Genomic DNA, 26,729 nt, shown 5'->3' with positions numbered 1-26,729 from the left:
CAGCCTCGGCAGTATGGACAGGAGAGGAAGAGCCCTATGGCCAGGCTAACTATGCACCGGAGGGGGCAGGGACTCACCCCACACCGAACATGGCTTCTGCGTGCTCGCCAATCCGGTCCAGGTTCATGGCTGCAGCTGAAGGGAGAGGAAAGGGAGATGAAAGGGGCGGCCAACGTGATCCCTGTGCATTGGCAGAAACCCGCAGGCACCAACCCAGCTCCTTGGCCCCTGCTCCAAGCATCCACAACAGACACAGGACACCTCATCCCATCTGCACAAACTCCAATCCCCCCCCATGCTCCCTGCCAGCAGCAGCGGCGGGTGGAGAGCTGCTGGAGCTGTCACCTCCGCCGCCTGTGTGTCCCCAGCCTGTGGGGTTTGCTGAGTTGAAGGTGTACCAGGAGCAAAGTGGAAGAGTTACTTGTGGAGTCAAAGGCTGGAGCCGTCCCATCAGCCGCGCTGTCCTGCATGGGGTAGACTTCCACAAACTCCTTCTTGAAGACAGAAAGCAGGTAGGAAATCCTGTAGTCCAGCCGCACGTTCAGGATGAACTGACAGCAGTGAAGAAGAAAGCAGAAGTGAGTGCCCTCTTCGTGCCAGCTCTCTCTCTGCATCAGAAAACCATGTCCTCCCCAAACCACCCCATCTCACGGGTCCCACCCACAGCTCCACGATGCTTCTCCCTCCCCACCGGCTCCAACCTGCAATATCTCCAGGATCTTCAGCTTGGTCTCCATCACCACAATGTTCTCGTTCTCAATGCTCCTCCCTCTGTCCACTTGCTCCGGGGCAGACCCGGCGCTGAGGCTCGGGGGGCTGAAGATGGACTGTTTCCTGCTCAGCACCATGGTGGACATCATCTGCCCAACGCCCTGGATTGACCTCCGCACGTTCTTCCCTACAGAGGCAGCCACAGGGGGCAGAGTTAATGCAGATGGAAAGGGAGGTGGCAGAGGACCAACGGAAGGACCCACTTAGACTGGAAAATGCTGTAGATATTAATCAGAGAACGAGTAGGAGGAACTGGCCATTTCTCTGGAATGGCCAAAGGCTCAACACCTCTTGTCTCCCAGTGCAGACCCAGCCAAAGCTTCCATGCCAGCAAACCAGCGGCTTGTTTTCTTGCTGCCGAAACTGGAAAGCACTGGGCAGACTATGGAAAACACCTTCCTGCAGGACCATGCCTGGTTATGGAGCAGGGACTCACCCGTCACCTCGTCGTTGTAGACTGCCTGCATCATCAGCTGGGGATTTTGGACGCAGTCGATGATGCCCAGCAGTGTCCGCGTCAGACGCAGCAGCTCGCTGAAGCTGTAGAAGCCGAAGTAGATGAGGTTGTGGGCAAGGCTGACGACCTGGGGAAGGACAAGGCAACTCCAGACCTCGCTGTGCTCGGGGCTGAGCAGGATAAACAGACATGGGGGAGAGGGATGCCAGCATGGCCACCCTTGTTGCAGAGGCAGTTGCAGCCAAACCGTGCTGCATCCTGCAACGTGCCAGCGACTCGCACCTCGAAGGTAAGCTTGTTCTTCTCCTCGTTGGCAAAGGGCACCGCCTCGCTCACCACGTTGTTGAGATAGTCCTCCACGAACTCCATGGTGCTGGCAAACTTGTTCTTTTTGTCATCGCGCGAGACGTTGAGGTTGGAGTCGTAGCTGCGAGGGGAGATGGTGAGGGTGAGCTGGATGGCAGTGAGTCTCCTCGTATCCAGCCTGGAAGGAGCACTGTCCAGGCAGCTGCTGAGCCATCACGGCCAGAAGTGATGCTCATGACTGTGATGGAGCCCACTTCCTTCTGAAGGCTGAGACCTACTGAAGTCACTCCACAAATGCCCCCCTCCCAGTCCCTGCTTTGGCTAAAGCCAAGCCAGTTCCTGCACTGGGTGACATCTGCCATACCATCTCCTGCCCTGTCCCTCAAAGCCGCTGCGAGCCCCAACATGTCTCACTCTTTGATCGTGATGGCCGTGGGGATCTCGGTCCAGAGCCGTGCAAACTTCACAGGCATCACCAGCTCCTGGGGGTCCCTGTCCACATGCACGTGCAACATGAGGTGGCAGAAGGACGCCCGGAGATCGAAGGGCAGCATCTCATCTGCCATGCAGAGGAAGATCAGGTCCACACCCAGCTGCTGGGAGATCTCCTTGATGGCCAAGTACTGGCGATCCAGGCACATGCGGGCAAAGAGCTTCAGCTGGTACCTGCCCAGGGATAAGGGGGAGAGGGAGTGAGGCCATGCAACCCTTACACCCTCACCTGGAGAGAAGATGCCACGGGATCGTCACCTGTAGTAGCTGAGGACATTCTCATCATGGGCATTGCCAGCCCGGGCCTCCTGCGCCAACTGCCGGATGCTTTTCTCATGGTGGTCATTGTTCTTGTCCGTCCAGGTGAGCCAGACCTCCTCCTCTGAGTACTCGATGCTCAGGTACTCATGGGTCTGGGACATCTCCTTCACCGGCCTTAGCCTAGGACAGAAAAGAGGTAAAACTGGAGAATGCTCCCGTGGACAGGGAGCGGCTGCACCTCAAGGGGTGACGGGGGTTTTACCAGGGCACTGCAGGAGCTGGTGGAAGGCAGGGCCAGGCACCAAACCCCGAACGTGGAAAACCTCTCCCCTTGGCTACTCACTCCGTTTTGATGAGGATGTCGCTGTTCTTTGGGTCCAGCACGCACTTGCAGATCAGCTCCTGGGTGACAGGGATGGCAATGTGGTTGGACACGCACAGGTCCGATAGGTAGTCCAAAAACCTACGGAGCAGAGACAGCTCGCTGTGAAAGGGCGGTCCACGGGGGCTCTCTCCACCTCTGGTCGAGGCACATCCCACCCATCACGCAGCACAAAACCCTTTGGGACGGGGCCTTTCCAGACACGCACCGTGGCTCGCGGTTCTTGCGCACCAGGCTGACGAAGGTCTCCACCTCTGTCTTCGTGATGTGCTTCTCCAGCAGCTTGCGGTTGTTGTGCAGCAGGGCCGTGATGGTGTCCTCAGCGAGGATGTCATAGCCGATCTGGGACTGCATCATGCCGAACTGCTTGGCAATGTGCTCCTGGAGCGGGCAGAGAGGCGGTGAGTGCACGGGGCTGGGTGTTGGAATCTGGCAATGCCCCCCTGTGCCACCGAGACCTCGGCAGCCCCCCAGGGCTTTGCAACATGTGGCAGGATGGGGGCTCCCCCCATCACCCCCCATGCACCTGGTTCTTGCGATAGTCCTCCTGGGAGTGCCGGAGCACGCGGTAGCACAGCCGAAACATGTACTGGTAGGGAGCGTTTTTCTGGTCCGACAGCTCTTCCAGCCGCACCAGGGGCCCTTCCCCACCCTTGTCCTTGAAGGGGGCTTTCAGGATCCCAAAGATCTGCCCAAAAGCAGAGATGATAAGTGCCGTGTCACCCTCCACACCATCACCCCCATGCACGGCTGGACACCAGCCGTGCTTGCCAGGAGGGCTTGGTGCACCACTGGGGCATGAGCTGGAGACCAGCTACACCTCCTCCATGGGGGTTCCCAGATCACTGGACTCCAGCATGGCCCTGGGCAGCACAAGACATCTCCGCAGGACCTCAGCCTTGCTCGGATGCAGGGCCCCGAGGCCATTCACCTGCTTCAGGATGTTCTGCTCCCGCATCAGCTTCTGCCGCTCCCGGTTGGGCTTGGTCACCACGATGTCCAGGACGTTCTGGCCATTGTTGGGGACGTCGCTGACGAAAAACACCAAGTCCTCCAGCAGCTGGATCACGAACCTGCAAGGGGGCATGGTGCAAGTGGGCTGGGGGGACTACTCACCCACCCCACGCAGCCCACCCAGACTCGGGTCCCTGCAATGATGCATCCCGGTGCATTTTGGAGGTCCAAAGAGCCCATGTTCAGGGCTCAAAAGACTGCCAGGGAAGCTGCTGGCCAATCCTCCCCTCCCTGCTAGAGGTTAATGGCTGCCCTGAAGCAAGAGGTTTTACAGCCCCTATGGTTTCTAAGGAAACTATATGTGCCAGGGTAAATGCCAGGGACCTTTGCTCGTGATTCATGCCAGGGATTTTGCATTTAACGCCTCTGCACCCTTAGTCACCTTTGCGGGACCCACGCAGGGCGGGCTGGCAGGGCGGAATTGGCTCACTCTGTCCCACGGGGGATCCGTGTTTGCTCAGGAAGCACCGAGAACCCACCCACCTAAAAATAATACTGTGACTAACCCAGCTGCCCCTATCGTGGGGCCATCTCTCAGCCCCTCGGATATTTTTCTAGCAGCAAAGGAGGGGCTACAGCGGGGCTGCGGCGTTATCTGGTTTCCTTGCCAGACTCCTGGGAGAAGCAGGCGTTGATTTGGGTTGTGGGAAGGAAAGCAAGACAGTGCTGGCACCAAGACCCAGGCAGGGGCCCCATCCTGCAGCAATCCTGGAGAGACCTTGGAGGACCCCAGCACGGCCCCATCTCCCAGGGGAAATGACTTTTTACCTCCGGTCGTTCTGGCTGAGAAAACCTTCATTCATCTTCTCCACCACATTGGCCAGCATCGAGCTGGCGTCGTTAGCAAAGTCCAGGTCCCGGATCTCAGACACGGGCACGGAGACGATGGCGAAAGCTTCTTTGTCTTCTTTGGTGGGGCACGTGCCCAGCTGGGAAGCAACGGGGAAGCAGCATCACACAGACAGGGCAATGCCGAGCACGTCCCCACCATCCACCCCGGGTGAAGTCAGTGACCCAGTTTGTCCCCATCAGCAGGACTGGGGTGGGCTCTAGGTTACTGGGACGGGCTCTAGGCTGGTGTCCAGCCACTCGCTTGGATCATCAGGGTATTTCAGTCCCTGGGTAAAGCCTGGGTGCTGGGTGGGAAGGAGCATGCTAAGAGCTATTAGGGCATGGGGGATAAATCCACGCATGGGAGGAGGGAGCAGGGCCGTACCATGAGTCGAATGGGCCTCTCCTCATCGATGTCAATGGGCACGTTGGTACTCTGGATCCAGGTGTTGGTGCAGAGGTGGCGCAGCCTCACGTAGGAGTTCCTGCAAATGGCACAGTGTCCTGGTGAGCGATCCCCACACGGACACACCAGCACCCACCATTTCTCCCAACACTCAGCAAAGCCCCCCCAAGAACAGACTTGCCAAAATTTCACACCATGCAATTAAGCCTCCCTTCTTTATTTCAATCCCTCCATGGCAACGTGTGCTCACGTACCGCGGGACGAAGGAGTCCGTCTTCTGCAGCGTGGTAGGGTCCAGCTCGAAGAGGGAGGCGATGTCATTGCCATGGGGCACAGCCACCAGCCGGTATTTGATCTTCTCCCCCGTGTTCCTGCGGCTGGCACGGCCGCTGCCCCCCTGCACCAGGGAAAGCGGCTTTGAGCCTGGTGCGGGGCGGCCGCCCCGCCGAGCCCAGCCTCCCTGCGCACACGGCACCGGAGGAGACACGCAGCGGCTACGCTCAGAGCAGAAGCTTTTGCTCGGATGCCGGGCTGAGCCTCGCAGCGCGGAGACGCACGAGGGGCTGCAAGAGCACAAGCACGGCATGATGCACCTGAGCTACGAGGCCACCCCTTCTCCAAACGTCACCAACGGCAAAGAGGAAAAAAACCCCTGAAAGTCCAAATCTCTATTCTACCAGCACTTCCCCGTGGCCTGGGGATCCAGCATGCACTGGGACCCCTCCAACAGATTTCAGCAGGGTCCTCTCGCAAGCGGGACATAGGGATGCTACTCTACAGTGCGGGGCGCGGGGATGCTCTGCTGGGCAGCAGGACAGCCTCCAGCCGCAGCCTCGACACCAAGCGGGACCCGGCGGCACGGTGTGGGCACTGTCCCCGCAGCGGGCTCTGTTTTGGGGCATTTCCCTGCTTTCAGGCAGAGTCTAAGAGACGGCATGATTTCAGGCAGCAGCATTTCTGCTAGCGAGGCTGCAAGACAGCTCACCGTGGACGCTGCTTTGGGCTCAGCCACGTCTCCTTTATAACTTGGGTTTTCCTGAAAAGTTAAAGAGGGAGATGAAAGACAGCTATCAGTCCTCCCACTCGGTCCCTCCAAAACCCTGAGCATGGGGTGTTATCTCTATTCCTGCCTTCCTTGATCACATCGCAGAGAGAGGAAACCTGCCCAGATGGGGCTGGAGGACGTGACCCATACCCAGTGCACAGCGCTCCGTCGCCGAGGAGCGGGACGGGGTGAGCCCTGGCGAGCAGACCCGGGGCTCTGTGTTGCAGCAAGACGAGCTCTTGCTGTAAATCCCTCGAGGCCCCAGGCTGAGGTCTCAGTGAGCAACACAAGCCGGGCAGCACCAGCCTGGGATGGGGATCATTCTGTGATCTTCTTTTCTCTGCAGGAGATGTCACCTGAGTGACGTCTTTTGGTTTAAAGCAGCCATTTCAGAGCCCCAGTATTTGCTGTTTGCCATCGTGCCAGTGGTGGAAGGGGCCCTGGGGGCTGCCTTTGGTTGTCTTCTCCAGCTAGGGAGCACTTTTGGCACATGGTGCCCCAAGATCCCTCCCCGGTACATCCCTGCTCCCCTGGCAGCAGGGTGTAACACTGTCTTTCCCTTGGTCCTGGCAGCTCATTTGTGTCATATAAACCACATTACCTAAGTGCAGAAACCTCTTTGTGCCTCTATCATGAGGCCTTGAGCTGGCCTTAAATGGGAGGAAAAACATTTGGCAAATGATAGTTCCAGGCCCAGGTTTTGTCCGCACCCTCCCCAGGCAAGGACAGCCCTGGATGCTGCTGTGGACCAGAGGATAAGGATGGGCAAAACCTGATCAGGAAGAGTTAAACGCAGCAGGATGAATTATCCCCCGCTTCCATCTTACCAGGAGGTTGTGCCGGTACAGTCGCTTGGCCCAGAGAGAGCAAATAGAGGAAAACCCCGGCCACCCCCTCCTGCCCCTCCGGGCCAGGAGAGGAGGGAGCCAGGAACAACAGCAATTTTGGCATGCGAACCCCTGGACCATGGGGGTGGGAGACTTCAGGGGGGAAAGCCTAGCCCTGCAAACGGGCAAAAGACGATGATGCTCACAGCCCCGGTGCCAATGCCTCCTGCGAGCAAGGAGGAGCCATAGAGGCCCAGGGCAGGAAGGCTCCGAAAGCAAACTGGAGCAGGGCCAGAGGCAATCCTGGGCATCGCAGCTCTGCCTAAGGGCAGGTGGGCACTGCCTTTGCAAGGGCCGGGCAGGTCTCTGCATCCCTCTGCTCACCCCCTTACCTCCGCTGCCAGGTAGTTGCCCGTGGCGAGGTGCTTGAAGCGGTACAAGCCGTTCCAGTGCCCGGCTCCCCCTCGGCACGGGTCGTGGTGGACCACCTGCGAGAAGCAGAGGAGAGCTCAGCCGGTGGCCCCCGCGGGGCTGCGGGGAACCGGGATGCCGTTCCTGCCTCCGAGCCTCCGCTGACCCCAGGCAAACACGCTGGTGATAAGAACCCCGTCCTATCTCAAAGGCGGCTGCGAGCAAACATACTCGGGGCGCAGAGCTCAGACAGACACCCGTGCCCATTCACCAGCAGCCGCGGTTCCCAGTGCTCTCGTGGAGCTTGAGCCTTGTGCTGGCTTTCACCAGGGCAGTCAGGCTACCAGAGGTGGAAATGTATAGAAATAATCACTGCTTCTAGCACAACCCCCCCTGGTGAAAGTGCAGCAATCCACAGAGGTACCCCCAAAGCTTCATCCTCTCCCTGCTCACCTCCACCTCCCACAGGGCGTTGGAGCTGGTGGCCGAGGTGGCCGACTGTCTCAGGGTGGTGCGGAGGAAGACGTGCAGCTTGCCTTTGTACTCGTCGCAGGTGAGAAACTTCTCCTGCTCGGCGTGGAAGAGCCTCACCACATCCCCCTGGCACCGGGACACAGTGGTGAGACCCAGGGATGTGGCTCTCCTACAAACTGACGTAGCTCCTCCTGTGACCCCCCACCCTGCAAGGGGATGGGATCCCCCCATACATGGTCCAGAGCAGAGCACAGCTCCCAGCCGCGGCACGGCAGGACCGCGGGAGCCCGGGCATCACAGGGCACCATCAGCTTTTCCAGTCCTACCTACCTGAGCTGTGCTAAAACCTGCCTCTAGCAGCACAAATGCCCCTCTAAACCCAGGGAAGGTCACCTTGCATGGGCACGGGACACCCTGCGCTCCGCAATGCCATCACTCCGTTTACTCATGCAAGTCAATTCTCTCTGCTTCCCCTCCCTGGGCTGTAAAATGGGTGCAAACCAACCATTTTACACCCCCCAGCGCGGGCAGAGGCTCCACTCACCAATGTGTCTAAGGCATTAGCGCCCTGGGGAGGAGGATGCAGTGGACGCGGGAAGCTGGGGCTAAGTGTGGCGCCTGGGGATGAGGGTCTGCAAGATCATAACAATATCCATCCAGCTGCTTCCTGGAGGACCTCAGCCCCGAACAATAGCTCCGCAGGGAAAGTTCCTTTCACAGGCAACAGCCAGCCCTGCTGCACAGCTAAACAGCTGAAAATTGTCCTCGCAGCTAGAAGCCACTCCTGGCACTACGTGTGCTTCGTATTGTCCTCGAGAGCCAATTTAATACAATAAGGCGGAGGGTAATTTCATGCCCCCCTGGGTACCTGCTGCCAGGAGATACCAAAATATCCAACTCTAGCTCGCTGTTAAGTTCTCCAAGTGATGAATTCTCCTAGAAATTAAGGTCCTAAAGACAGAATCTCTTTCCTCTGCCCTTGTCACGCAGCCAAACGGCTGTTCACATGTCCTGCCCCTGCAGGGGACCGGGGCCGGGTCCCTGGAGCCCACCATGTCCCAGAACCTCCTTCCTTACCCCTTTCAGCACTTCCTCCATGTGGTCACAGAACTGCATGAAAAGGTTGATTTTCCAGCTGGTGTTACAATTGACCGAGTTCACCTAAGGAGCAAGAGAGCGCGGTCATGATCCCTGGGACAAGGAAATAAAGGAAGAAAAAGGAAAAAAAAAAACCAACCAGGCAAGCCCTAAAAGCCAGACCCTGCACAGGCAGCCCAGCCTCCCCATACCTCCTTGCAGCCAGCGTTGTCAGCAAGCTCGTAGTTGCTGGCGTGCAGCGGCTGCCCGGCGTTGACAGGGTTCAGGATGACTTTGTCTCCCACGACTACCTGGGGAGCAAAATGAGAAAGGAGGGAGCGAGGATGAGACCGGGAGCCTGGCAGGGAGGTGAGCCCTGGCATGCGGCACGCACGGTGCCTTCTGCACAGCTTAATTTGGGGACTTTTTGGCCCCGCGCTCACGTTATCTCCATTGCTCCTCAGCTTCCAGAAGGGCTGGATGAAGAGCCAGGATCCCTCGTTGCCGGTGGCATCCAGCGTCACCCGCATGGCATTTTTCTCGAGCAGGGCCGGCAGCCGCTTGTTCACTGTCAGGTACTTGTTGCTCTTCATGTGGAGGAGCTGGAAAGGTGAACACCAGGGTGAGCTGTGGTGGTACAGCCCCCCCCGGTCCCCAGGGCTGGCCATACCCAGGAGCGATCCCGTGAGCCCCTTCCCAGCAGCTGCCTGACTCAGATGTGCTGGATCTGTGCATCTCCCCCCAAAACCCATCGGCCGAGCACAGAGGAGAGGAGAGCGAGCACCCGTACCTGTATGACGCTGCCGTATTTCACCACGTCGCCATGCACTTTCTTGTTCTCTGTCTCGTTCTGCTTCTGCTCCATCTGGGCCGCATGCTGAATGCCGAAAGAAGAAGAGCTGAGTGTAGTAGCACCCTCCTCACTCCCCAGGAGCAAGCCCCAGAGGGGCCACCTGCACCCTCGACAACATGGGCCAGACCTACAATATGGTCCTCAGCGTCTGAGAGCTCAGCCCTGGACCACGATGTGGCCCTCAGCTGCCATATAAAGTCCATGTGAGCTTTAAACCGAGGACTTAGAAATTAGGACAGGGACAAAATGGCACCGAAATTCCCCCAAAACCCCAGCGGGTCTTATGGGACAGCACCAAAAGGGGACTCTGTGCACAGGCCAGGGACTGGGGCAATGTACCCAACTCAGCCCTGCTGCAGCAGGGCCGTGGGGACCGGGGGCTCCCAGCAGCACCGAGACCGAAAAGCAAAAGGCGCCGTGCCGGCAGTGCCATGCCTGGAGACGGCTGCAGGTCCAGACCTGCTGCAGTGGATGTGGCAGGATGGGTCCCCGCCGGCCAAGACGCTCCAAGAGTGGATTGCTCAGCACTGCTTGCAGCCCCTCTCTCCAAAACCACAGGCATTTTCCGTGCGGTGGCTCTGGCAGTCGGAGGAGTGATGTTGATATACATGGAGCAAGGCAGGAACTTGCTCCCGCAGCGGATCTGTCTGGGAATGGCGAGGGTGCGCCAACGGCCCCGGCACCAGCCCGGGCAGCGTCAACCCAGTGCTCCCCTGCAGCTGGGATAGGAAACAGCGGCGAGGGATGGAGCTGGGAGAGCATCTACCCTTTTCCAACCTGCTTTCACCCCCTTTCACTTAAGAGCAGAAGGAATTGGTAAACACAGCTGGAATCGCAGCTCCACACCCTGCGGGAGGATGGGGGCAGGTGGTGAGTGCCCGAGCAGGCGATGCCGGGGCTTTGAACGCGCCTGGCACGCACTGTGGCAGTACACACCCTTTGCTCTTTTGAATGTTGCCGCCACTTTAGTTAACTCTCGGTCCCCACGCAGCTCCGGGTACCACCCAGGGGTTGCGAGCCCCGTGGTGGTGGCTGCTGCCATCAGGAAAACAAACCCGCTGCCAAGAAATCCCGCACTGATGTAGAGCTGGGAGTTTAACAACAACCCCATGGAGCAACATGGCTCTGGCGAGAGATCCGGCACCGCTGCATGTCCTAGATCTGTGTCCAGATCTAAGCTCCTCCCTTGCCGAAAACCAGCGGGGCCGGGAGCAGGAACCGTCTGCCCTGAACACGCAAGCCCACGGGGGCTGATGTTCCCAGTGTGTCCCTTGGATGGGACGGGGTCTGTCCCCAAGCCATGGCAGGATGGGGTGTCAGGGATGCACACAGGGGTGGGCAGCCCGGGAGAGTGCACGGAGGATGGGGAGACATCAGCAGAGCGGGAGGAAAGCCTCCACGGCATGTCTGCACTGCATCTGGCTGCACCTACAATTAGTCAGCTGAGAAAACACCAAGCCTTAAATCCACTTAAAAACAATGGCACAAGAGCACAAGCTCGGAAAGGCAACTGTGGGCATCGCAGACGGCTGAGCAGGAATTCTCCGCTCGAGACCCGGGCTGCTTCTGCTTCAGGAAATTAGCTCCGTGGGTTGGAAGATGTTTTCAGCCTGCGGGAGACGCTGATAAATTGCAGCCTGGAGTCCAGCATCCTGCCAGAACGTCCAGGGGCTTCGTGGCAGCACAGGCAGCGTTTTGCAGAGAGCTCCCTCCCTGCGCGGGCTCCCCCAGCACTCGGCTCCGGATATGCGGGAGCATTTGCCAAAAGGGCAACACCAGGAGCAGCGGAAAGGAGCAAGGAAATGACAGAACCTCTTTAAGACAGATCTTAACCAAGGTGCAATCAATCAGGCTCAGAAATGAGCCTCTCTGTCCAGTCATGGCCAGTACAGCTGTCGACATTACAAGTTACAGTCTAACCAGAGCAGTAAAATAGTGTTTCCATACACCAGCGACCACGTACAGCTGGACATGGCAGGAGGCACCGACCTTGTCCCGGCATCTCCAAACCAAGCTGGGACGCCCTGTCCGGACACTGCATCAGACCTCGCTCCCCAAAGGCAAAACCGGGGGACCTGTGGGGCCGGGGCTGGGCTTGAAGCCTGACGAGAAGATTTAACGAATCTCTCCTGAGCTTCGGTTTTATGAATCATCCTCGGGGCCTCGCCAGCTGTCTGAGCCGATTATGCAATGTTTAACATGGGCCTTTTCCAAACCTCATGGAAATCAACAGGAGCCTTTCTCTTCCACAGCCCTTTGGAGCAGGTCCTGGCCGCAGCAGCTCCCTCTTCCGTGCCAGGCACGCCTGGGTGCTGTGGGGGGTGCGGGGCTGTGCTCGCAGAGCACCTCTCCCTGCTCTGCCATGGGCTCCTCTGCAAAAGGAGCATCGGAAGGGCTGAGACAGCAAAGGCTGGGCACGGCGGCGAGGGTGGAAAGGCAGGTGGATATCACCTCTCATCCCAAAAGCAGCATTGCTACCTTTCCTTCCTCTCCTGCTCAGTCCCCTGGATCCTTCTCTGCAGGTCTTCCCTGGGACATCTCCCTTGCACCGGGAGCAACAAAATCATCTGTGGCTCCTTGGTCGCTGCTGTATTCACCCTGCACTGACACGGCACGGACCAAGCCTGGCCGTGCCACGCTGCCCAGGGCTCCCCGCTGCGCCAGGGGCACACGAGCAGGCATGGCGTGAAAGCTCCATCAGGAGCCTGTGGCAGGATCCAAAGTTCAGTTGCCTCTCACGTCAGAGGCCAGATAAGAGCATCTCGTAAGATGGGTAACCCAGGGTGCAGGGCACATCCCTGGGGGCCAGTCCATCCGGGGACTGCAACCCTCAGTCCTGCAGGTGCCAGCGCAAAGCACTTTACAGAGCTCCTATCTCAAGCCCCTTATTAGACACCGTATGCCATGATTAATTAAGAGCTGATGGCTACAGGAGCTGTTCCTCTAGAAAAGGTGGCTGTGGCTAATGGTCCACAGTGAGAGGAGGGCAGTGGGACAGGAGACAACAGAGCTGAGCAGAGGGATACTGAGTACAGCAAAACCCAGGGCAGGTCCTGGCCTCCCATGCAGGCTGTTTTCAGGGAAGCAAAACATATCAGGATTTGCACGGTGAGAGGTTTGGATGTCATCACCCAACCAACCCATGGGGACTGTCCGCTCTGGGGAGGACGGTCCCTCACGCCTGCTCACCTGGAGTTTCTGCAGCAGCACCACGTCCGCAATCTTCTCCTTGTCCTGCTTGGTTTGCTTGGCCTTCCAGTACTGCTTCTGGGCAGAGTAGCGGTTCATGGGACATACTTTGAAGAGGCAATCTGGGAGGAGAGGAAGGCAAGCATGAGGCTGCAGCAGCCATGCCGTCGCCAGCCACCAGTGTGTCCCCAGGGGGGCCAACATCACCGAGGGGCACGAATGAGTGCTCCTCCGGGACACTGCTCCCATCCCAGCAGCATCACTGGGAGAAGGTCCTCCTAACCCACAACAACCCCATCCGATGCTGGGGATCCAAGGGAGACGTAGCTGGGACTGGTGGAGGGTCACGTCACCTTGTATTAGCTAGTGGATTAGTTTCAAATCAGGGTAAATAATGAGTCCAGAAGTGACTCCACTTCTTGGACTCGCGGTTAGAAGCGTTCCCATCGGAAATGGCCATGCAATTTGGGAAGGGAAACTTCAGGGGGAGAAAAAGTACTGATGAAACCCAGCTGTAGGAAAGGAGGAGAGGATCCCGCTGGGAGGGAGGGAGGCCAGCAGGACACGGGCACCGTGAGACCGGGACATGAGCAGACGTCTCCACATCTCCCTTGTTACCCTGCCCATCAGACACCCCGAGCCAGCAGGACCACAGCTTGCTGCCCCGCGGCGGCTGTGCCATTGGGATACGCTGGTTTTGCAAACACGCCGCTGTTCTCCCGTGACTGCTCACAGGGAGCCTCAATTACCAGCGCTGGAAGCCACGAGCAACCGCTCCTAAAAATCTGTATATCAACAGCTGCATTTCAAGTCCTAAAAGAAACACTTTGGGGACCTGAAGGGCACAGGTTTGCATCCCAGCTCCCCCAAACACTTGCAGCGTATCCGTGCTCTGCAGATTGCCCCAATTTGCCTGGTTTTCCCCAGGCTGCTGTGGTCGGGATGGGGGGTGGAAAGCGTGGACACCCAGATCCAGGCTTTGGGAACTGAAGCACAAGAGCAGATGTCTGGAGACGAGGAGGCACTTACATCTCCCAAACCCTCACTCAGGGCTGGAAGCTGTACGGGGCGAGGGCAGGAAGGGCTCTGCAGCCCAAATCGCCCTAATTACACCTGAAATAGCAGCCCAGAAACTTCAGACACAAAAAGAAAAAAAATCACTTCCATCTCTGGCCCCGGTCCCGAGTCGCTGGCAAGCACGTATTTATTTACCTGGGAGTGACGAACAAACAAGCGCAGAGCACAGTTCTCACCAGCTCGGGCTGCTGGGAAGAGGCCAAGTTTCACATTTCATTTTACAGGTCTGTTTGCTAATGGCATATCCCGTGCCAAGGAGGCTGTGACGCCGGGCTTTTAATCGGGGACTGAGCGTAGCTGCTGCAATGCCTGGCTGCCTTCTCCCACTGCCTCTGAGCAGGGCTACAGAAACACTTGGGCCACCTGCAGCACCTTAAATCGTTTTCATTAAATTGCTAATTAGGCTGCAAAAGGACCTGGTAGAAAGTAGAAACTGGGGGGGGGGGGAGTTAAAAAAAAACACAACATAGCTATTAAGAGATAGGTGCAAATCAAACCCCTGGCTCCGAGCACGCCCTGCCCAGAGGGGCTGCCTGACATCCCTGTCTCAGTACTAAGCCCTATTTTGCAAGGAGGGAAACTGAGGCACAGAGTCGTTTGCACACAGAAAGTCTCCAGCAAAGCTTGCGTTGGAAGCCGGAGATTTTGGCACCCAGGCCTAAGCACTGACAATTTTTTGCAAGATGGATGGTGGGTGGAAAAGAGGGAAGCTGAGGAAAGCTCCCACATCAGCACTGCCCAGTGAGAACAACCCAGCAGAGCGGTGCTTGGCCGACCTGCCGCGACCCGGCACGGCCACAGAGGCAAAAGCTCCTGCAAACCCGAGGAGGGGGAAGCGGGGCGTTTCGGGCAGCAGCACGGCCGGGGGTCTCGCTGCCCGCTCGCCTTGCAGCCACCGTGGCGCCTGCTCAGCACAGGACTGAAGCGCTTCATTTGCTTTTTTCCTGACATGCCTGAAGGCAGGGCTGGGAAGCGCCTTGCGGGGGAAAGAAACCACAAAAAAAGCAAATAACTGAGAGTTGCCAGGCATCTCTTGGAGGGCCGAGCCCTGGTGCGATGCAGACGGCCGAGCCGGGTGTCCCTCGCCGCAGGGAGAGGCTCCCGGGTGGGTTTTGGCATTCCCAAAAAACCATTTGGACCCGACTCTGGGAGAAGGGTCCTGTTTCCTCACTGGGAAGCCGAGCCGGGTCCCGGCGCGACCCGCGTGCGCCTCACCGCAGAGCAGGATAGGGCAGGGTCCGGCCACAGGATATGGGGATGGCAACAGCACATGAAAATCCTCTTAAGCCTCTTGCTGCTGCTGCAGGGAAACAGCAGCAGCCCGTTGTTTTTACCTCCCTCGTGGTGATAGCTATCGAGAAGGCAGACCGCTACTTTTCCGGCCATTAAAATAAGCGCCTGGATATCCTGATAGGGTTTGCATGGAGCAGGGCTAAGTCTAGACCAGACCTTCGCCTGGAAAAGAGATTCAACGCCCGCCCATGTCCAGGCAGGGAGACGGTGCGGCTGCTGGGACAAGGCTTGCACCGGCCGCCCCGCAGCTGCTTCCAGCTCTTCCCATCCAGCCCCAGGTGAAAGTCCACCAATGTCCAGGAGTGGGACGGCTCCCTGGGCTGCGAGACTCCGGGGAGCTGTCGGATGGCTCGTTGATTAGCCCCACGTACACATTGGTGGCAACGGCTCCCACGGAGAGGCCGGTCGCTGCTCGGGTGGGACCCCCACGGGGAAGGGTGCCCAGAGGGGAAGGGTGCCTGCACGGCACCCCACTGTGGGATGTTAAAGCCACCGTGAGAAAGAGGTGGAGGCACAAAGCAAAGTGGGGAACCAATATTTAAAAATATTTTTTTTAAGAGGGGCCCTGAAATTACAGTAGCTGGGATGAAAAGAATGGCTGCCCTAAGCCAATCCCCAAATCCAACAATGCAATCACCGGTTTGGGGTAATTTCACAGCTCTGTGTACCCTCCCCAGCTATATGTTCCACGCACTGGGCGCTCAAACCCAGCTGGTACGCTCTTTGGGACATGGCCCTTCCCCTGCATTTTGCAGCGTGCCGAGCACACAGGGCAGCCAGGCACAAAAATAGCATTTCCCAGGTAGGTGCAGCGTAGGGCAGAGACGTGATCCCCTGGGCTGGGTGCAGCCGCTTGCTCCCTGGGGAGCCCAAAGGTTGAGGGCACCTCACCGGCCGGCCCCAGGGCTTATAAATGGGGGAAGTGGGAGGCACGATCTGCTTTTCCTGGTGGCTTGTCCTGGCTTCTCCAGACCATTTCCACAGGCCAGGATCTGCCCTGGGTTCCACTGACTCATCCCCTTTTCCGCCTGGACCTGGCTGCTCCTGCCTGCTCCTGCCCGGGGCTGCCCCTCGCCCAAATGGGAAATAACAAGCATGGCCCCGAGCGCCGGAGGAGATGACACAGCCCAAAACGTGATGGCTGAGGACAGATCGGGATTTACCATCTCCCTAAGCCCTGCCTGCCTCGTAAATGGGCGGCTTAATCCCCCAGCTCTCTCTAAGGTGCAGCCAAGCACAGCAGACATAATTAGTGCCGAGTGCTAACAGGCTCGCCTTGAAATAGTTTGCCTGTTGCAACTGCCCCTCTGTCTGTCCCCTCCTGTCCCTGGCTCCTGGTGGGTAGACACTGAGCTGCCATCATCCCTAGGGATGCATTTTGAGATGGTCGGACCCACCTTTGCAGAGGATGGTTCCCAGCCACCCCTGCTCCTTAGGGCTGGGCTAAGGGATCCCAAGGACCATCTCACCATGGAGGTGGTTTCAATAAATGCATAGATGCCCCCAGAGGCAAACACAGGAGGTTAGGTGGTTTGGCCGAGCCACAGACACAAGGCTGTCCAAGAACCCTCCGGGCTCCTCTGCAAAGGACAAGCAGCACCTCCCAGCCCCAGGCTAGTTGGGATAGCTGGAACTCCGGTCCCCATCCCTGGCACGGATGCTCAGGGCCAGCATCGTCCCCGAGGCTGCTCATGGCAGCGATGGAGCTGCCCCAGCCCGGCCCCAGTCTCACCTCGAAACTTCTTGGGTGGATTGTCCAGGTCACCAGCAGCCGGCTCCACCACGCACCGATCATCCACCAGCCTGCGCGGGGACAAAAAAGCAGGAGCAGGGTGTCAGCAACAACAAGACGACAGCGGGGCCCGAGCGAGCGGAGCGGCCTCGCCACAAACCACAGCACTGCAAGGGCAGATGCACCACCGTCACCTGGCCCAAAGCGACAACATCAAAAGCTGTGTCTCCTGTTTCCCACCCGTTTGCACTCTATATTTAACATAATAACACTCAGCTCCTGGAGCAAGCAGCCGCGCTTGGGCGCTTGCTCCGAACACATCGGCCCTTGTTCGCCACTACTCGCCATTTCTTTCACATGCGTTTTTCATCCCGGTCCCTTGGGGCAAACAGCGGCAGATACAAATCGGCAGCGAAGAAACACGATGCTTCATGTCAGCCACGCTCCCGGGGCCTTTGCTCAGCGACCCGTGCGGGAGGCTCTGACGCCTGCGTCCTGCCGGAGCGAATTCTGCCTTGCCCAGCTCCTGACAGAGCCAGATCCACCCTCCGGCACGGTGCTCTGGCTGTGGTGTTATTTCACTGTTAATCTGGCAAAAATGTGATGAGTTCAACTTTCATTCAACAGTTCTTGTCCGGCTGGGAGCTCACCCCCCCGGGACACAGAGGGTGTAGCTGCTGCAGATGGAGGTGGCAGGGGCCCACCAAAACCAGTTATTAATTATTATCTGATCAGAGGTGGTGGCTCTGCCCATCAGATGTGAAGGGCTTTGTGTCACCTCCCCTCCTGCCCACCTCCTTGTTCTCCCAGCATTGAGCAAAATCCTGCAGGTTTGGCCTTGGGTGCCAAGGACCGATTTCGGGATGGATGGGATGTTACTTTTCAAAGTTACCGAGAACAGTGAAGTATAACCTGGCATGAGGTTCTGCTCAGCCTCCAAAGTGCGGAGGAACGAGCAACACCCAAAGGGCTCAGGGTGCTGGGGCCACCCAGAGCTCATCTGCATGGCCCCGTGAGGCTTTCAAGGGAACTCGGCGCTCCAGCGAGACAGGCTGTACCCGCTCGCCCGCTTTCTCCCAGCCCTTGGGAAGCGATGCACCGAGAGAAACTACGCTCCTGCCCCGGGTGAGGAAGTGAGAAGCGTGTCCCCACCTGTGGAGGCTGAATTCAGGTAGCCGGTGAGTGTGCGAGTGGATGCAGGAATGCACCCACGACGCCATCCCGGGAGGGAGCATCCATCGCGGGGGCAGCTCTGTCCCTGCGACAGGAGGGAAGACGCAGCCTGGAGAAACGAGGCATGTGCAAGTGGCACGGCAGCAAAGGGCACAGCGGAGCCCGTGCTGCCCCCTCCGCTCCCCAAGGGACTCTCAACCCCCCCCAACAAACCAAACAGCCAAAACATTGCTGGAGATGGACACGCTGTGCTGCAAAAAGTTGGCAAAAGCGACAGATATCCCGTTCGCAGATCCAGCCTCCTTCCCCCAGCCCAGCTGTTCTCCGAAGGAGGGGAAAATTCCTTTCAATAGCTCGGCAGAGAGGAATTTGGCCTCCACGCTGATGGATTGGGACCCCGGGGACCCCAGCGCTGCTGCGTCCTTGGCAGCGGAGGGATGGGCTGGCAGGGTGCTCTGAACACCAGCTCCCTGCTCTCTTTAAAGTTCCCCGGGGTTGGGGGAGATTAACCTTAGATTTCAAATAAAGAGAGAAAAGCAATTTCTCTAACACTTTTGGTGGCAGCAGAAAGCTTAAAAACAATTAGCAAAGACCTAGAAGTTTCTTGAAAAAAAACCCCAAACGACGAGGTTTAAGTAAACGCACGGTGCGCTGTTTGCCGGACGGGGTTGCCTTGGCTTTGCAAACACTCGTGGTTGGCAGCACAGGGGGTTTCGGGCTCCCAACCAAGGGCTGCCCAAACGCAATGCCTTTTCCATGGGCCGGGACAGCAGGGAAGGAGTCGGGTATGTTCCCAAACTCCTGCGGGGCACGGAACCTCGGGAGGGCAGGGAAAGAGGTAAAGGGGGGAAAAAACAGAGCAGAGCAGAAGCAGCTGCGGACAGGGGCTGTACCACGCGTCTCACCCCACAGGAGATATGCAAAGCCTCAGCCCAGCCCCGATGCCACTTGTAGGCGGTTTTGGTTTCTATTACTATTATTTTGATAGGGGACAGGGAGGAACAAACACTTTCGATGCACTTGGGAGTGAAGACCACCAAGGGCCGAGCCCCGACCAACCCACGGGTCAGGCTCATGGAGTGAAGCACTGACCCTTGGCACATACCCAGCTCCCACCAGTGCCTACAAAAGCAGAGGGCCCAATTCATCTGTGCACTTTAAAAAATAAAAATCCTCCATTGTCATGGCTAGGGGTCTCCGAGGAAGAGCCTGACCTGCGTGGCCCATTTTCGGTGCCGAAGTAAACAGCACGAGAGCCTCCCACCCACAGCAGCTCTGCCTGCAGCGTTCGCCTGCCACTTCCCCGTGCCCAGCGTTACCACTCCACCAGGCAGGATTAGAGATAGTGACCTGCCAGGCTGGAAGTCTTAATTAGTTAATGATCTCAAGGCAGTTTCAGCATCTTTAATCCTAGGATTACACGCTCTGCAGGAATGCAAAGTGTTATTTTTATTAAACTGATACTCTGGACTAACATTCTTCAGTTAAAAATTGCTGAAAAATAAAAGGATTCTGACAGGGTAGACATGAGTCACCTGGGTGACTGCTGGGGCCAGGACACGCTTCCACTAATAACCAGCATTACCGCAGCAGGATGGGGCAAATCAAAGCTCCCTCTGCTATTAGAGCAGCAGGGATGCGCAGGCGCTCGCTGCCACGCCGAGCTGCGGGGAGGACACCGGGCACGCGGAGGGCGGCTTTCGTTTCTCAGGTGTTAATGAGAAAATGGACTGTTGGTGTCCGAGCACCTGGAGGAAGATCCTGAGCGAAGCAGCAGGCTGGATGCACCGATGAAAACTTCACGCTTTGCCTTTTCAAATTACCGCCAGGGAGCACGAGGGGCCGGATCCTGTGCATCGATGAGCCTGCTGCCCACAGCCCAGCAAAGCGCGGGCGAGCATCTGGTTAGCTTTAAGCCATGCAAGTCATCGCCGTGGTCCCAGTGGGGCTTTCTGCGTGCTTTAAAATATCAAGCACAAAGTGATTCCCTGGCCTGGGGCCAGCGCACTTGGTCTTGCGTGAGGCAGGGAAGTCAGGGGAAATGCAGCTTCTCCAGCGCTGCAATCCGTGGCGGTTGGACACCCCGAGCCTCCCCGGGGACGGCAGCCAGCTGGGGCTGACGTGGAGGCACCGCTCCTGCAATGCAAACCTGGGCTGGGGAAGAGGAGAGTCTTCCCTGGCCACGTCGCGGTGCATCCGATGCCGAGGGGAGCCCCGGCACGCTGTGGTCCGGGGGTACATGGGGAAGGAGCGCTCTGGGAGAAGGGGAGCCCCAACCCAGGCAGGAGCACCCCACCACAAAGGCCACCAACCCTTGGAGGTGAGGAGAAGGATGGGGAGGAGGAGAGCTCGCTGTTGGGCATGGGGCCAGGTCAGCCCCTCTGGCTTGGGGTGCAGGATGGGCACCGAGCCCACAGGGAGGAATAAAAATAAAGTGAGTGAACGCAGGGCAGCCACAAAAATGCAGCTTTTCCCCCGCTGTCCCAGTGCCGGGAGGAGGAAGCCGCTCCTGGCCTCGCATCCTTCTTCTCCCCGCAGAGACGAGTTCGTCCTGACCCGGCAGAGCTGGAGTTACCCTTTAACCAGCTGCATTTCCCTGAACTGCTCCACCCTGCAAATCCACCTGCAATCACAATTACAGCTCTCAAAGGTGTTATTTCACCTTAAACAGCCAACTGCCATTCAGGCAGGTTTGCCACCGGCCCTTCCCCTCTGCAAGCCCACAGTGCCGGTCCCTGAGCCCCCAGTGGGTCCTGGGAGCCCCCCAGAGACGGCAGGGATGGGGCAGCACATCCCCCTGGCAAGCACAGGCACCGACACTGCATTTCTACTCCGCTCTGGTTCCGGCCATTTGGTGCTGGCTTATCAGGGACACAAGATAAGATGAGGACACTCATGACAGTGGTGTCTCCCAGGGCTCACAGCATCACCCCATCCATCACGCTGGAGCAGGAACCAAATCAAGGTCTCCGAGCTCCTTTCCCTGCCTGGCCACTGCTTTGCTTTGCCTGGATGATTCCCACAGGGCACCCCACATCAGCGGCTGTTCCCCCCATCCCAGATCCAGTCCCAAAAGTTCCCTCTCCCCAAGCACAGATGTCCCAGGAGTTACCAGCAATAGTCCCTAAGCAGCAAAGCAGCTGCACGTAAAAGCTCCCCGTGGTGCGGTGCCATGCCCTGGCAAAGCTGCTGCTCAGCACCAACCCCACATCCCTGACCCACGCGGCTGCTTTTGTCCCAAACTGCTTCAAGCTGCCATTTCCTCGGACACCTTTAATTTGCAGCAGCGAAGCCAAGGCAGCGAAGTTGGGCAGCGCTGCAGAGCCCTTCCCCACGTCCCGGCTGGGAGTAGCCTCAAACTGAGCCAAGAGGGAAGACCAAACCACCCTCGGGTCCCTGCATCTCACAAATTCTTCCTGGGCACCTTCCCATGTCCCCAAAACCACTTCTGACATCTCCGACACACCCATCCCGTCCCCCCATCTCCCCCAAGGGACTGTGTTGCTCCCAGGGCGCTGAGCAGCACAGCCAAGGGATGCGACCAGCAGCGTGGCTGCCCTCAGCCCGGTTCCCCCGACACCTTGGGGTGCTGCTGCTTTACAGCAGCCAGCTCTCACCCTGCCTTCCCATGGGACTTCTTAAGTAACCTCCTCCTTTTGGGCTGTCTTTAGCATTTTAGCTAGTTTGGGTATTTTGGCTCAGTGTTCCCCCACCTAGCCCAGCGCTTGAGCACACAGGAGTACTCCCCACCCTTCGGCGGGATGTTTTTCCTCCTTAAGAGCAAACGCCCACTGCAGAGAGGGTGTGCGGAGGAAGGGTTTGCGCCCAGGGGCCTTCACCGGTGGGATTCAGGGGGCTGGGAGCAGAGAGGCTCAGTTGGGGGCTGCAGGGCTCCCCCCACCTCCGCCACCAACCCCCTCCATCATCCTCAGCAAGTTCCCTGTACAAAAGGAGGAAAGCACTTTAAAAGATAATAAATTGAGACTTAGTGTTAATAAGGGGCGTGATTCTTCTTCCCTGCTGAGGCATCCCATTGATCGTGAAAGTCCGGTGCTGCGCGAGCAGCCAGTCCAGCCTCCAGGTACCCCCACGCAGCCGGGGCTCAAGGGAAAGCTGGTGCTTTTGTGGTGGAGCCGCCAAGAGGCTGGCAAGCTCCTGCATGCCGGTTTAGTCCCAGCTGGGACCCTTTTCTGCCCATTTCCCCACAGCCCGGGGCAGGGCTTCACGCCATCACTGGAACAGGGGGGCTCGCAGACCCACTTGCTTCTGGGCCAGACACCACCAGTGACAAAGCACTGGGGTTAATGCGTTTAACGCGAAGTACAAGCTGCTGCAGAGCCAGGCAGGAGGAAGCATCCCCAGCGGGCACCCTATCTCCTTCTCCGTGCTCTCGGCAGACCCCCTTCCCTTCCTCAGCCTCTCCGGGCATTTTGCAAACACAGCCGCGGAGGAGCTTGGTGCAAGCGGCTCCAAACTCCGCTGCGCCTCTCGCCAGCAGTGCATCCCGAGCACAGACAGACAGAGCCCTTTGTGTCCCACAGCACCGCCTGTAAGCACCACCGGGTTGGTATTTAGTTGACATTCACACCCACATCAGCCAGGACACCCCCGAGACCCCAGCAGCGCTCTCAGGAGGAGCTCACCATCCTGCCGGGACGCTGGCACAGGGATGTCACAGCACTGGGGTACATCCCTTAACATGACACTTGTGACCATCACCTGGAGACATGCCATATCATCCCATGTAAACAGAGGAGCCCGCTGCAGACCCTCAGCGATCCCACAGCCAAAACCAGTCCCTCTGCGAGGAAGGATGGAGGGAGCCCTTCCGGCAGGGTGCTCAGCCGGGCACACAGCACCTGGTGTGGGGCTGGCAGAGCTATCTGCCTTGCAAATGAGTTAAATAAGGTCCCAAGCTGTGGCAGGAGGGCTAGGGAAAAGCACTCTCAGTGAGTCACCCAGTCCCTTATCGCAGGAGTGATTGAAGGTGTGGTTGGGTCTCTCAGGTCTCAGGACACAAGGGAAAAGAATTTCAGAGGGCAGGAAACAACCCGGAGAAAGCAGAACCCTGGGAAAGTGGGGCTGCCCAGCAAAAGCCGCGCTGGGGCCTGGGAGAAGAGGGTGTCCAAGGAAGCCCTGCTTTTCAGATGCTTATAAGTAAGTCTAGAGAAGTACCTGGCAAAAAGGGGGACCTGGGGGCCAAAGCTGCAAAGGGATCGGAGCTCCAAAGAGTCTAAACACCTCTTAATTCAGCTCCCGGTGAGCCATTGGGATGTGCTGCGTGGGCTAATAACCAGCGTTGGGTCCCAGCAGAGCCTCCTCTGGACCTGATTTCACAGACAGGCTGGAAGGGTGCTCAGTGCTGAGCTGCCGAGTCTGCAGCCCCTGCCTCGGGACAGCTCTGGCACTAGAACAGGCCAGCTACGAGACCTCTCCAAAAAGGACCTTGGGGACGTCCTCCCATGCATCCAGGGAGGGTTGGGCACAGCCAGGCTGCATCCTGCACGTGCAGGACCTTCTGCCTGAAACCGTATGGTTGCATGCACAGGGATTTTGTGCCCAGGTCTGCACCCTGTTGCACCCAGCAGCCCATTTCTGGGCAGCATCCCGCAGCCAGTTGGAGGAAGGCTTCGGTGGGCATTAACCCAGAGGCTGCGCGTGCCCAGCGGTGGGTGTGCGAACACGTGTAGGCGAAGGTATGTACGTCTCCGGTTATACATAGGCATGTGGGAGCAAGTGCATTCATCGCAGATTATAGAGCCGGGCAGCTCCTGCCTCAGGAATCCCATCCAAGTCAGCATTCCTGGCTGAGCTCAGCCTCTCCTACACGCAGCATGGGGCAGGCACGCTGGCAGAGACCCACGTCCACCCGCTTGGGGCTGCAGGCAAGATTTGGGTCCCTGCTTTGGGGGTAAGGAAAAAACCCACCCATGCCCGGGGGCATCCGACAGCCCCGCCAGAGCCCTCACTATGGCGGGGACACAGCCTGTCCCCGCGCCACAGGGCAAACACTCCCGGCAGGAGCGAGCAGCCAGCGGATGGAGTCAGCCTGGCTTTGCCCAGGTGCTGCTTTAGCAGCACCATTGGTTTGCACGGAAACAGTGGGGACAAGGGACAGGTCCCTGAGCTCTCCGCTCGTCTCCCCAGGTTGGGCTGCGAGATCCCCTCACCCATGCTGACGTGTCCAGGGGGCTGCAAGGAGTTGGCTCAGCCTGGACCTGGCAGTGCCCTGGTCCCCCCAGCCCTGAGCAGCATTTGGTGGCCATGGGCACCCACATGTTGGTGACCCTGCAGTGATTCTCGTGGACCACCGGGTGTGTGGGACCCCGAAGGGGGACAGCGAGAGCCATCGCTGCCTGTCCCAGGGGACGGCAGCCTCCAGCTACACCAGATAGGGCTGGAAGCACTTAATCACCCCGTGCCCCAGGAGGGATCCCGGCTGCCTGAGCCATCCCGCTCAGCCACACACACAACCCCTTCCTAACCACACCAACCCCTCACGCTGCTTAAGCCCGTTTCATCTCCCCCAGCCCCTAATGGGGGGGGAAACAGTTTCCGGGCACGGCTGCCGGAGAGGGTGGGCTGCAGGGTCCCCCCAGGGCCACATCCTGCCCCCCAATAGCGACCCGAGCCAGAGGAGAGCCCGGAGGGACACAGCCTCCCCTCCCCAGCACCTGTGCCCATCCTCGCTGCAGCACCCGGAGCTTTCCGGCCCCTTTTCCCACCGGGCTCAGGCTCAGCACCACCGTCCCGTCCCGTCCCGTCCCGTCCCGCCGAGGCGGCCGGCTGCCCCCGGGACCGGGCTCGCTGGCGGACAGGCGTGGGAGCGTCTCACTCACCCCAAAGTGCTGATGAAGCCATTGACGGAGCCCTCGGCGTACAGGGAGACGATGTCCCCGATGTGCAGGAAACTTGACATCTCATTCATGGTTGCCCTCGACCCGGCGCAGCGCCGCTTCTTCCCGAAATCACCTTCCCGTGCCGAAATCCACCATGGGGCGAGCGGAGCTTGGGGGGAACCCTGCTCCGGGGCGGGGGGGAGGGCGGGGGGGGGGGCTTCTCCCAGTCCGGCTCTCGCTGGCTCCCTGCGAGCAGCGAAGGGGAGCGGGACGGCAGCGAGAGCCCCACGCACAACTTTTACATGTGCTGTGCAGGAAGGGAGCCAGGGGAGCCGGGCAGCCGCGGGCGTGCAGCGAGGAGGAGGAGGAGGAGGAGGAGGCGGAGGTGGGGGGGGGGGGGGGTGAGGGGGTGAAGCTCAATTAGAGGTTTGCATGAGGTCTGTCCGGCTGTCCGTGTCTCCGTCTCTGCAGAGCTTTCTACCTGCAGCCAATGGAGGGCGATCAGGAAGTCCTGCTCGAAAAAGCATGCAAATATTTTTGGCCTGGGAGGAGAACCGGAGCTGCCTGGGGGGGGGGGGGGGGGGGGGGAATGCCCAAAAAGAGGCCCCACCCTCCGCTCCCCGCCTCCCGCCTTGGGGGAGCATGGGGGGGTGCGGGGGGCCGCGCACCCCGCTGCTGTCGAGCGGCCCCCGGGTGGGGACGCCGGAGCTGCCGCCGCTCCCGTCCACGCGGGCTCCCCCTCCCCCCCCCCCGTCTCGCCTCCCCACGGCCAGCCGCCGTCCCAGGGTGCTGGGACCCCGCGCCCCAGGACAGAGCCCCCCTAGCCGGCCCCGTCGGGGTCTCTCCAACTTGCTCTCCTCGCTTGGAAAGGCACCAGGCAGCGAGCACAGCCGCACTCGGCGTCCATCAGCAAAAGCAAGCGGCCAATGCAGCTGGGATGTGCCCGCTCCCCCTGCACCCTCCCGCACGTGGCAGAGGGAAACTGAGGCCCCCGGCTCCTGCAACCAGTCCCAGTCCCACCGAGCTCCTCTCCTGCCATCCCCAGGACCCCACAGCCGGGGTCCTGCTCTCGCCCTTTAGCTTTATCCCCCTCCCCGCTTTGCAGCAGGACCAGACACCAGGAGCCACAGCTCTCCGTCCCCGTCCCCTGCTCCTACACCCCAAGAGCCGCCCTTCAGCCAGTACTTCCCCCAGCCTGGGGCAGGCGTGGGGATCCGGCACTACCTGGAGCAGGGAAAGCCGCAGGTGAGGACAAGGCGGCTCTCGCTGGATTTTTCTGCCCCAGGTGAGCACTTGCGGCTTCCTGAAGCCCAGCTGCCTCCTGCCAGCGTGCCGCTCCCAAGTTCATACCTGCTTCGCCTCTCGCCACCTCTGTCCCCCTCCTGCCCCCACACCATCGCCCAAACTCTCCCCTAGTTTGATGCACAAGCTTTCCCCCTGCACCCCCAAACCAGGGTGACACTCCAGCCGCCATCCCCAGCCCCGTCCAACCTGACGGCGCCGCAGGCTTCACCCAGCACCTGACACAGCTGCACCCAACCCACCCACCACCCCCGGGGAGCTGCGACTGGGAAGGAGTGGCACCCACCCGCTGAAGCCCACCCAGTCCCCGCAGCCCATAAGGAGCCTTTCCGCAATCAACCCAACTCCGCAGGGCTGGGCGAGCAGTTCCGGGCTCCCAATATAACACCGGTGGAAAAAGACCGTGTCCTCAGAGCATCTTCTGGACAGCACAAGTGTCCTAGTTCCTCTCTTTAATTAAAACTTGCCTGCTGTAAAAACAATATCGGAAGGGGGGAAAAAAAAAAAAGCATGATGC

General features: G+C 59.0%; 1 protein-coding gene across 1 annotated transcript in view; it reads right to left on the bottom strand.

Moving 5' to 3' along the window:
- Positions 1-25,075, bottom strand: part of ITPR3 (inositol 1,4,5-trisphosphate receptor type 3) — a 43,543-nt gene extending 18,468 nt beyond the window's left edge. Inside the window, exons 1-24 of the mRNA XM_076357788.1 lie at positions 24,911-25,075; positions 16,899-16,969; positions 12,797-12,918; positions 9,545-9,631; positions 9,198-9,356; positions 8,967-9,065; positions 8,755-8,838; positions 7,657-7,803; positions 7,185-7,280; positions 5,906-5,956; positions 5,175-5,317; positions 4,900-4,999; positions 4,452-4,612; positions 3,601-3,742; positions 3,196-3,357; positions 2,878-3,050; positions 2,631-2,750; positions 2,285-2,467; positions 1,949-2,200; positions 1,511-1,655; positions 1,208-1,355; positions 702-898; positions 422-551; positions 78-135 (exon numbers count right to left, since the gene is read on the bottom strand). Coding sequence (XP_076213903.1) covers positions 78-135; positions 422-551; positions 702-898; positions 1,208-1,355; positions 1,511-1,655; positions 1,949-2,200; positions 2,285-2,467; positions 2,631-2,750; positions 2,878-3,050; positions 3,196-3,357; positions 3,601-3,742; positions 4,452-4,612; positions 4,900-4,999; positions 5,175-5,317; positions 5,906-5,956; positions 7,185-7,280; positions 7,657-7,803; positions 8,755-8,838; positions 8,967-9,065; positions 9,198-9,356; positions 9,545-9,631; positions 12,797-12,918; positions 16,899-16,969; positions 24,911-24,999 — 3,119 coding nt within the window. The 5' untranslated portion in view covers positions 25,000-25,075. The remainder of the gene's footprint in view (positions 1-77; positions 136-421; positions 552-701; positions 899-1,207; positions 1,356-1,510; positions 1,656-1,948; positions 2,201-2,284; positions 2,468-2,630; positions 2,751-2,877; positions 3,051-3,195; positions 3,358-3,600; positions 3,743-4,451; positions 4,613-4,899; positions 5,000-5,174; positions 5,318-5,905; positions 5,957-7,184; positions 7,281-7,656; positions 7,804-8,754; positions 8,839-8,966; positions 9,066-9,197; positions 9,357-9,544; positions 9,632-12,796; positions 12,919-16,898; positions 16,970-24,910) is intronic.
- Positions 25,076-26,729: the final 1,654 nt, after the last annotated feature.

Source organism: Aptenodytes patagonicus, chromosome 22, assembly GCF_965638725.1.
Source record: "Aptenodytes patagonicus chromosome 22, bAptPat1.pri.cur, whole genome shotgun sequence".
Lineage (NCBI taxonomy): Eukaryota > Metazoa > Chordata > Aves > Sphenisciformes > Spheniscidae > Aptenodytes > Aptenodytes patagonicus.
This window is presented reverse-complemented; position numbering and strand designations above follow the sequence as displayed.